The sequence below is a fragment of the Globicephala melas genome, chromosome 15 (genome assembly GCF_963455315.2).
Source record: "Globicephala melas chromosome 15, mGloMel1.2, whole genome shotgun sequence".
NCBI classification, from domain to species: Eukaryota; Metazoa; Chordata; class Mammalia; order Artiodactyla; family Delphinidae; genus Globicephala; species Globicephala melas.
In genome coordinates, this window is record NC_083328.1 from 61,457,750 (window position 1) to 61,469,043 (window position 11,294).

Here is an 11,294-nt window from a genome sequence, read left to right on the forward strand (position 1 = left end):
GGAAGGGAGTTCATTTATTACTTTATCGGACCAGTTTTTAAATTAGGGTAAAAGTGATGAAGCCTACCTTTCTTGGGGTGGTGAGGCTCAAATAAAATGAAGCCAGGCAGGGACAGGGAGAGGGAAGTAGAGAATGGGCATTTTCCCAGCAACCTTGACCTCTCCCACCCTCACATTTGCTCCCAGTACATAGTCCCCAAACCGGGCCCAGACATCGTCAAAATATTTATTAAAACCAAAGCAGAGGGAACAGAGCTGTTAGGAAGGCAAATCAAAGTGCAGATTGGAGGGTGGGGCAGAGCAAGAAGTGGGGTGGAAGGGGCACTTCAAATGCCACAGGAGGGGCCCCTGTGGTCTGGGCTGGGGGGGAGGCCCTTCACCCCACCCCTCCCGCCCACCCTGTCAGTGAAGGTCCCCCACTCACCTCTCCCATCTCACATCCATCCTGGGGGCAGCTGGGGCCCTGCAGTGACCCCGTGGGAAGAGACCACCCCCTCGATCCACCCATGGCTGTCAGTCAGTCAGTCTGTCTCCCTCTCTCACTTTCCCAATAAATAAACCATTCAGGCCTCAGCTCCTTCAGAGTGGGGCAAAGAACAGCTCAGGGACCCCTGCCCTCGCTCAGGGGTAAGGGAGTTGCGGCATCAGCCCCGCATCCCTCCTACCCTTTGCTGATGCCCCAAGCTTGCCAAAAAGGCCTTGATAAATAAATAACGCTCCATTAAAGCTTCGATCAGAAAAACCTTTAAGACGACAGAAGTGCTCTTGCGGTCCTGCAAACGAGCAGGCCAAGGCCTCGCCACCCGGCCTGGTCAGCACGCAGGATTCTGGGGGCAGGTGGCCACCCTGGGCCTCGCGGGGCCCCTGGAGCAAGGAGACCAAAAGTGCAGTTAGAGCCCCCGCCATGCGCACACATGGGCTCATGCACACACACGTGGACACACTGGGGCGTGTTTTCAGTGCACACACAGATGTGTTCACCTTCATTCCCCGGTACATGCACACACACATGCTCACACACCACTCACCCCGTGTACACACGTGTCGGGTGTTGGGTGCATGCACATACACACCACAAACAGAATCCTTCCCTTCCTGGCTTGCTCAGCCTCCTGGCAGTAGCCAGACTCCAGAGCTAGAAGCTTCTGGAGGTAGGGGAGAGGGGTATAAATTAAACGTTTCCAATTGGACTAGGAGGACGGCCAGGGTCAGGGGGCTCCAGGGCTACAGAGACAGGGTGGGCATCCCAGGAGACCCTGGTCCCCCTAAGCCCCGTCAGAAATCCAGGGGAGTGAGGTCCCCAAAGTCACAGTCGAAGAGGTCTCTGATGCCCTCGCCCTCCTCAAGGCCGAAGTGGTAGTCGAGGGCCTCGTGCGGGGGGGACAGGCTGATGAACTCCTCGGGGAGGAGGCCGGCGAAGTCCTCCCGCACGTGCTCCAGGAGCGAGTCAGCCGCCACCAGTGGGGACAGGCGGTCCTCTTCCATGGGGGCCCGCAGGCTGCCCATCCGGGAAAGCAGAGGTTCTGGGGAGACGGGGGAGCATCACAGGCCGGGGACTCCCCGGCAGGGAGGGCAGAGGGGCTGTCACACCTGCCCACCCACCCGGGAGAGGGGGGCCCCACCCCGCCCTGCCCACCCACCCTTCACCCACCTTGCTCCAGGCTTAGCAGGGACTGACTGGGATCCGTGGCAGGGGATGAGGGGGGAGATGATGGTGGTGGTGGCACTGTGGTGGCAGGGTCAGCTGCCCTGTCCTCCTCCCCAGAAGCTGCACCCTGGGACGGGGTCTTCCCGGGGCTGATCCCGCCCGCACTCTCCTCAGGGCACAGGAAAACATCGATGGGGCCTTGTTTGCTCTTAAGGGAGATCTGAAAGGTCTGGGTAAAGGTAGCAGGCAGAGTAAACTGAGGCTCAGCTAACTACCAGCCCAGCCCAGCCTGTCCTGTTCCAGTCTAGACTCCCAGGTCTCACCTCTGAGGAGTCCACGGCTTGAAGCTGGGTCTCGGGGGGGGCCTTGATCACCATAACCATCTGTTCTGCAGGGTCCGCAATGCTACGAAGGTCCTGGCAGGTCACGTAGGCCAGGGTTGGTAGAGTCAAGGACCACATGACCTTTGGCCTTTGGGGGCCACCCACCCAGACAGCTCATAAGGCAGAGCCCATACCCGCTGAGTCACTCCTGTCCTCTGCATCTCCCACTCCAGGGCCTGGCACATAGCTGGCACTCAATCCTATCTCATGCCCCTGAGCCTCAGTTCCCACATCTGTACGAGACCACTCTCTACCCATCAGATCTTAAGGTAATAATGGCTGCCTGCAATAATTTCCTATAAATTACACAAATACAGGCTTGGTACTGAGAATTTACTCTGACCCATGACCTTGGTGTCAATTAGTAGTTATCTCCAAAATGTATAAACGTAATTCGGGTATTCACTTAAAAAAAAAAAAGCTTATTTTAAAATAAAGTTTCTATTTTTGTAAATAAAAGACAAAAACTTATATCTCTAACCTTGAAGCTACAACCAGGTACTGAATCATTGTATTAAATAAATGTTTGTTATTGGTATCCTAGCTTTTCTTGTTTCATTCTGTGCAACTTTGGAATAGGATTATTTTCCCCTTTTACAGATGAAGCTGAGACTCAGAGAGTAACTTGTCCAGTGTCACACAGTGACTAAAGGCTGGGCCAGGACTGGTATCCAAAGCCAGAACCCTCTCCTGAATCCAGGGCCCAGGGTAGCCTCTCTATTCCCACTTGGATGGGGCCACGGTCACCCTCCAGGCAGTTCAAGGATATCGCTGGCTGTCAGCATCCTCGGAAAGCAGACGCAGCTGCGTGGTGCACATGTGGATCAGGTGGTCCAGCTGCCGCTCGCTTTCCTGCAGTTGCTGGAGGTCCTGGGTCAATCCTTCAAGCCGCCCACCGATCCCCACTGCTGCATGGCTGCCTCTGCCGGGAGGCAAAGGGAGGGTTAGTAGCTCCCGGCCCCTCTTCCCAGGAGGCGTGACCCTCAGCAGAACAGTCTGCTGCTGCCTCTGTTCTGTAAGACCCAGGCGAGCCCTTGCTCCTCTTGGCCTGGCTCCTCAGCTGGGAAACAGCAGAGGGCTGAAGCTGGGCTCCAAGGCAGACTGGCCGGGTTCAACCTCGGGCCTGAATGTCTGTGAACACCCATGTGTCCCTCATAGGGGGCTGGATAAGTGAATGAGGGCAGACATGCCGTGGAATACTATGCAGTTGTGTTAAAGGACAAGAATGCATTAGATGCAGACATGGAAGCATTTCTAAGACATATTGAAAAGAAAAAAATGATGTAGAGTGGAATATCTACCAAAAACTGAGAACACAAATGTGTCAGAGAGGGGAGTAGGATGACCGGGGAAAGAGGTGAAAAGGGAAAAATAAAATAAGAATTAACAAGAATAAAACAGCTGTGTTAAACAATCTCATCAATGGCAACAGAAGCCAGAACAGTGGTCACCTGGTGGTATGAGGAGTAGACTGTCTGGGAGGGGCACATGGGAACTTTCTGGGGTGCTGGAAATGTTCCTTATTCTTATCGAGATGGTGGTCACCCAGGTGAAGAAATACGTGAAGTTACACTGAGCCACACAGGTAAGATTTGTGTTCTCGCCTGCATCTGTCGCCTCAGGGAAGCCAACTCTCCTCTCTAAACCTCGGTTTGCCCAGCAGTAAGATGGTAATCCGGGCAGCCACAGTGGGTATCGCTATCAGCTCCTCCGGGCTGGCCTGGCCCCGGGCCTCCACCCACCCTCCTGTTTGGCTGGTACCTACAGCCACTGGATGTGGTTCTTGGACTTCTTGGCGATGAGCTGGATGCCCTCAAGGACGTTGGTGATGTCATAGATGCGCCGCTTCTGCACCTTCAGCACCTCAGCTGCCCAGTTCAGGTCGACGACACCATCGGCCGAGCGGCTCAGCAACTCCAGGAAGCGCTTGGTAGTCAGATTCAGCGATGTTTCATAGCGTGACTTCTCCCCTGGGGATTTCACACCTGGGGGCCAGGCAGGGTACGGTCCCTCAGCACCACCCCCACCCCCCAGCCCCAGCCAGGCTCTGGGGAATGGGGCTGGGGGGCAGATGGCTCCTTCCCCTTGGTGAGGCCAAGCAGGGAGGCCCTGTGGCAGCCTGCCAACCACAGTATTCCTCTTCCGGCTGGGGAACTCCCCACACCCCAGGGCTTGGGGAAGCCATGCCAGGCGGCCACTCCAGCTGCCCCTTGGGGCTCCCAGAGGCCTGGCTCAGGCCCAGGCCTAACAGATCAGAGCTTAGTCTGCAAGCATGTTTGTCTGCCCACACCCCCCAACCTGGGTCCAACCAGGAGGTCTGCCCTAGCCCAAGCTCGGGGGGTACCTTTTCCTGGGTGGCGGCCTCTGCCCCGAGCTGGCCCACTGCTCTCGGCCAGGTACTGATGGTCAGTTTCCAAGTCCAGCCTCCGCTTCACCTACGGCAAAAACAACGGGAGGATGCCCAGTAACCAGGAGAGTGGGGCCACAAGAGACCTGGCTGAGGGCCTGGTGTTCCCAAGCCGCCCCCTGCCTCAGTCTCTCTCCCAGGATGCCCAAATGTGTGAGTGAGGGGGAGGTCCCAGGGGACACAATCCTACCCCATAGGACAGAACACTCAACTGGAAGGCAGAAGTCCAAGCCCCAGTTCCACCACCACCTTCTTGGGGGCATGCGGTAGTTTGCAAATGTTTTGATACTCCTCCTTTCAAAAGATGGAGCCTAATTCACCTCCCCTTAAATATGGGCCAGATCTGGTAACTTGTTTCGAATGAACAGAATATGGTGGATGTGTGTCACTTCTGAGACTGGATCGTACAGGCACTGGAGCTTCCTCCTTGCTCTCTTTATTGGATCATTCACTCTCGGTGGGAGCCAGCTGCCATGTCATGCAGGCACTCAAGCAGCCCTAAGGACAGGCCCAAGTGGCAAGGAACTGAAGTCTCCCCCACAACAGCAACACAGGTAAGCTCAGAAGCAAATCCTCCAACCCTAGTCATGCCTTCCAACGACTGCAGCCGGGCCAACATTTTGGCAGCAAGCTCAGAAGAGGCCCTGAGCCAGAAGCACCCAGCTGAGTAACCCCTGAATTCCTCACCCCCAGAAACTGTGTGATAATAAATGTTTGTCATTTCAAGCCACTAGGAAACAGGTCCTCTGAGTAAGTCACTGCCTCTCTCTGGTCTCTGTCTGTGAATATGGCAGCACAGTAATGGCCCCATTTTACAGATGAAACAACTGAAACCCAGAGAAGCTCACGGTCATACAGGCAGGAAGTGGCAGAGCCAGGAGTCCTGCCCAGATGCCCTCTGATTTAGTTACACCACTCGAGGATGGAGATTGCCCTGGAGGTCTCACAGGCATCTCCACTGCATCCTGATGTACCCTCCCCTCCCCTCCCCACAGGGTTTCCTGAGCTAGAACCTGGTTCAGCCCCACCTGCTGCCCTCATCACAACCGGCTGCCAAGAAATCCTGTCCCCACAGCCACCAGCGCCTCCCACCTGGACCAGCTGTCTTCCCATTGGCCTCCCTGCCTCCATCTGTCCCCCTCCACCTTAGTATCCTCATCTGCCACCAATTCTCCACAAGAACTTCTGCTGAGACATCTTTCTTCACAAACCTGTGTCTCCAAGCCTTAGCTCATGCTGGTCCCCTCCCTGGTTTGCCCTTGCCTCCCTCCCTCCTAATTCACACCACTGCTTCCCGCTCTGTGGGCAGGCACCTTACCCATAACCTAAGCCTTTCCGATCCCACAAGAGAAACTGAGGCTCTTCTCCCTCAGAACTGCCTCAAACCCAACCTTTCCCCACATGGTCTCTCGCTACAAATTTCTGCAGATGCGTTTGTCTCACCCAGAAGCCAGGGAGCCCCTCAGAGGCGGGCACTGGGTCTGAATAGTCTCTGTACACAGGGTCTGGGCATCAACAAACGTTTGCTGAATGAACCAGCCCACATGCTGACACTCCCTCTCACGCACACACTCATGGATTCCCTCAGGGATCCGCGGCTAGAAGAGCTAACACGCGCTGAGTGCTTCCTGTGTACCGAGCACCACTAGGTAACTGCTTTACCTGCGTGCGATCATCAAACCCTCCAACCATCTTGCAGCAGGTGCTCTGAGGACTTCCACTTCCTGAGGAGCCTGCACCTCGGAGAGGTCACATAGTGAGAGGTGGAGTCAGGATCTAAACCTTAGTGGGCTGGGCAGAGGCTAGTCCGGAGGCCAGGCCCCCTAAAGCCGAACCAGAATGTACCCCCTCTCCAGCCTTGCCCCTAGGGCCTGAACCCTAGTATGCTCCAGCCAACCGCACCCCTTGCCTCCTTCCTTCTCCCCATAGGGGTGCCCACCCTGAAGGCAGATCAATGCCACACTCTAAAACAAGGGCTCAAGCAGATGGATGCCCATTTCTGCTGCTGCTCTCTAGAGATGCAGGCACAGGGACCCAAAAGGCAGGGGTGAAGACAAACAAAACATTGGTGAAAAAATCTGGATGACTCAAACACCTATCCATGGGAGGAGACACAAAAACTGGTTCATCCAGCCTCTGGAATACCACGCTGCTGTCAAGACGGACTGAGGCAGGCTGATACAGAAGCCTCCCAAAGACATATTGACAGCTCATGAAACCATTTTCTCTGGTTCAGTTTCTATTACTACAGAATCCATTTCAGGGGTGACCTCTGTATGGGAGGGAGGAACATACGGGCCATGTTGCCTTATCTCTAAAGTGCGGATGATGTGCTGCTGAACACGGACATAAAGGAAAAACGTCAATTTCTAAAACTTTAGAAAAAGAAAGTTGTCATAACCGCCTTAAAAACAAAAGCAGGCTCAGGAGGAGAAAAAAGGAAAAATGGATGGGGCTGGGATCTTGTCCCCCTCAACTTTCTAGCTTTTAACTCTTTTTCTATAGTAAATGAGTATTATATTTAGTTTGTTTTTTAGCAGCCATGACAACAGGGTAGAGGTGGACAGGAAGGGCCAGGAGGAATGGCTGAATTGCACAGAGACTTGTATGCAGGAGGTACTCAATGAATGCTCACTCGTGCAGAAGCTGAGCCTGTCACTTGTTTCAAGGACTGCCCCAAACAAATGCTAGAGCAGGGGGTCAGTGGAGGCCACAGCTCAGATGGCCAGTGGCTACCCACAGGTACAATGTTAGGGGGTGTTGGATGGCAAAAGCTGGGCCTATGTTTCTGAACTTCAGCTCCAAGACTGCACCAGCCCTCACCCCTGCCCACGGAAGAAAACACCTACTGGCCCTTAAGTACTGTGAGGGCAGAGGCTCCTTACTTGCCTGTGCCTAGAACCTCATAGGTGCTCACTAACAACTGTTGAATGAATGGAATGCTCAGGCCCAATGAGGCTGCCCCTGACACCACTGGGGGTGGAGGAGAGGGCATACGTCCTCAGCCCAGTCCCTGGCTGTCCCTCCGAGCCTGAAGCTCAGTTCCCCAAGGGCAGGACCCACAGCCCTGGGCCTGCTAGGTACCTGTCAATCAGCTAAACTGGAGGCTACTTGTCCAGGCTCCAAGCTGGTACCCACAGGGACAGGTTGCTGGGGTACAGGAGACGAGTCAGGTGGCCCACCCCTGGTGCAACTTCCAACCGTCTCACTCATTAGGAGGAAGGGACCCTGGGCTTCCTTCAACCTCTATTAGCATCTCCAGTATGCAAGGCATCCCAGCAGTTAACCACTCAGGAAATCTGGATTGGTCCCAGCACTCACTAGCTGACTTACTAGGGAATGTTCTAACATCTCTATGCCTCAGCTTCCCTACCTGTAAAAGGGGAAGGTTGTTGAAAGGGTTAAATGAGTTAATTGGGTAAAGTGTTTGGCACAGCGCCTAATACACAATACAGTCTCAAAACAATGGTGCCTGCTATTGTTATTATTAGCATCTCGGTGATTCCGGAAGGAAGGCCACACTGGGCAAGGGGCCAAGGGGGTTGGGGGAACCTTGCCGGGATGCCTCAGGGACCAGCTGCCACCCAGGCCATGAGCAGTTGGGCGGCTTCCACCACCTTGCCCTGGGCCCTGCCTCCTCCCACAACTTGCTCCAAGCCCTATGCGGAGACCCCATCCTGCCCATCCATGCCTCACCTTCACCCACAGGTTGTGCCAGTCAAACTGGTCTCCACACCCTGTCCTGGAGCCCACAGGGCCAAGCTCCAGGGCTCCACTCCCTTCTCCCCCTGTAATTCAGCCGCTTCTTTTGGGCCCCCTAGTCTGAACTGTCTTGAGCCTCTTGCTGCTCAGGGAGCACTTTATCAAGGCATCTCCCTGGGGCATTTACTCTCTCCTGGCACCGGGGGCCTCCTCTCCAGCTCCCAGAGGCCCAACCCACCCAGTACTTCCACTGGGGCCCAGGGGTCTGCCTGCCTGATTAATGAGGTTCCATGGCAACCAGGGTCTGGGAGGGTGGAGGATGGCAGATGGAAGGACAGGCAAAGGGAGGGGATCAGCAGCTGGCCCAGCCACCCCGCCCCTGCAGAGAAGGCCTCCCAGCCAGGCGGCCTGTCCCCAGAGGCCCGGAGGGCCAGGCCTGCACCTGGCAGTCCCAGCATCGAGGCAGGAAGGAGGGTCTCCTCAGCGGCTCTTCCATGGTCTGGAGCCAGAACGCCCCCCTTGACCTCCCTAAGCAGCCATGCCCACCACCCAGCCACACATTCTGGTCTGAAGCCAGCAGGCCTCAGTTCAAATCTCACTTGCAGCCTTGTGACCAGGGGGCAAGTCACTTCCCCTCTCTGGACACAGTTCAGATGGGCACAGTGACAACACCGAGCTCACAGCACGGATGTGAGTTTTAGCTGCCTTGAAGTCTGCCAGAGACCTGGCATGCAGTCAGCGATAGCTGAATACACGTGGGGCAATTATTATCACTGAGTCTGACCCTTGAGCGTCTCTGGCGAGGAAGCTGAGGCCCAGAGCACAGAGCAGCAAACAAGGACTGGCCCGAGGTCACCCTGCACCCCGGGGCGGGGCCCGGAGGACCAACCCAGGCTCGGCACCGCCCAGCCCGGGCGCGTCAGCCCACCCTCCCCCGTCCCAGCTGCCGCCGGGCCAAACACCGCGCCCCGCCAGGGTCTGCGCGGGGGTCCAGGTAGCGCAGTCGGCCCAGTGTCCCTGGTGTCCGTACCGGCGGGCGGCCGAGCGCGGGGCGCGGCGCGCTGGGTGTGGGCCGGGGCGCCTGCGGCGTGGCGAAGAGCAGCAGGTCGGGGTCGCGGGGCCCGGCGGCGGGCGCGGCGGGGCCGGCAGGGGCCGGCGGGGCGCTGGCGTCCTGCGCCGTGGAGATGATGACGATCTGCGAGGAGTCGAGCAGCCGCAGCGCGCCGGCCCCGAGGAGGGCCTCCAGCGCCGGCGCGCAAGGGCCGCCCGTGGGGGCCCCGGCCACGGCCATGGCGCTCACGGCCCGCGCGGCCCGGGTGGCAGTCGGCGGCGGCGGCGCGGGCCCATGGCGGCAGGCCGAGGCGAGGACTCGATCCCGCTCCGGATCCCGCTCCGCCCCCGGCAGCCGCTGCCTGCAAAGTCCCGGCCACTTTTACGCGCCAAATCCTTTTTGCCGCGAAAGAGCCACGAGCCGCCGAGCGCTGCCACCATTGGCTGTCCGGACTGTGACGGAGGCGACGGCGACGGCACCTATTGGCTGCAGCGCGCCGGACCTGCGGCGGAGGGCGGGACGGGGCGGCGGCGCGAGGCGGCCCGGCCAATCGCAGGACGGGGCGCGCGCAGGCTTTGTCGGGGCGGTGCCAGGCGCGTTCGCACTCCCCGCCCCCAGAGGGGATGACCCCTGTCCGAAGAAGGGGGCAGCCAACCGCTCCCCGACGTACCCCATCCTGCTGATGCCTCTAAGTGGAGATAGAATGTCCGTTCTGCATATGTCACCGTCAGCTGACCCCACGTGACCCCCAGAACCCCCCACCTGTGGCCCCAACACACTCAGGTCAGATCTCTAGAAACTGCCCCTCCTCTTTTCTGGGTTCTCACCTCCAAAACCCCAGCCACATCTCCCTTCCTCAACTTGCCCCACCAATGCCATTCACTTTAAAATTCTGCACCCACCCTATCCCTCTCACCCAGAGTCCAAGCAGAAGATGGGGAGGGATGTCTGACTCAGTGCAGCTTGGGGCTTTTCTACAAGCCCTCCTGTAGCTGGAATCTCTTCAACACCCTATGCACAGCTTCTGCTTAAACTGATTCATTCACTCATTCATTCAACAAACGTTTTGAGAGCCTGCTCTGTGCCCCATTCTTGACTCCTGGCCCTAAGGAACTCACAGTTTAGTGAAAAGGGGAGGAGGGAAATAGAGAGGTAACAAATGTTTACAATATGATGTGGAATTTCCACTATTAAAGTAATTTCAGGGGGCTTCCCTGGTGGCGCAGTGTTAAGAATCCGCCTGCCAATGCAGGGCACACGGGTTCGAGCCCTGGTCCGGGAAGATCCCACATGCCGTGGAGCAGCTAAGCCCGTGGGCCACAACGACTGAGTCTGTGCTCTAGAGCCCACGAGCCACAACAACTGAGCCCTCCAGCCACAACTACTGAGCCTGCGCGCCTAGAGCCCGTGCTCCACAACAGGAGAAGCCACCACCGTGAGAAGCCCGCGCACCGCAATGAAGAGTAGCCCCTGATCGGGCAACTAGAGAAAGCACGCGCGCAGCAATGAAGACCCAATGCAGCCAAAAATAAAAAAAAACTTAATTAAATAATAATAAATAAATAAAGTAATTCCATGTTAGATCTAACAAAGGGAGAAGGTGAGTGTGCTGAGCATGAAAATGCATTTAATCCAGAGGCCCTGGGACCTCTCCATCAGCCGTTTCTCATTGCTCAGTTCAGCTGATTTGACCAATATTGTCCTCTCCTCTGTGCCAGGCTTTGTGCCAGCACTGAGGGCAGAGATGTGAAAGGTTTGATGATTTCTATGAACTTGCCTGCCATCTGGTGGGGATGACCCATCAAAAGAGAAAAAAAAGTAGCTAAGACGCAATCAAGAATGAGATCCCTAGGCCCGGCATAAAGACTCCTTCTTCCAGGGAGCCCTCCGCAGTTGGAGCTAGCTCACTTCCTCCATTGCCCAGCCTAGCCTCTGTTCTAGCACTGAGTGCACAATGCATTTCTCTCTCTGCCTCCCCTATCAGACTGGGAGCTGCATTAGGGCCTCTTCCCAGCACTGGCCTGGTCCACAGCAGGTGCTGAGAAGGGTTATTAAAGAAATAGAGACTGATGCTAGAGGCTACCTGGAATGCAATGAGAAGGC

The 11,294-nt window shown here is 56.6% G+C and overlaps 1 protein-coding gene across 1 annotated transcript; it reads right to left on the reverse strand.

The window, feature by feature from the left end:
• Positions 1–406: 406 nt before the first annotated feature.
• On the reverse strand, positions 407–9,446 carry E2F1 (E2F transcription factor 1). The gene is made up of 7 exons (XM_030830901.2): positions 9,171–9,446; positions 4,376–4,466; positions 3,797–4,016; positions 2,801–2,953; positions 1,972–2,086; positions 1,652–1,877; positions 407–1,523 (listed from the first exon to the last, which is right to left on the reverse strand). Exons 1-7 carry the CDS (start codon positions 9,429–9,431, stop codon positions 1,276–1,278), a joined length of 1,314 nt encoding a protein of 437 aa, XP_030686761.1. The 5' UTR covers positions 9,432–9,446; the 3' UTR covers positions 407–1,275.
• Between the last annotated feature and the right edge of the window lie 1,848 nt (positions 9,447–11,294).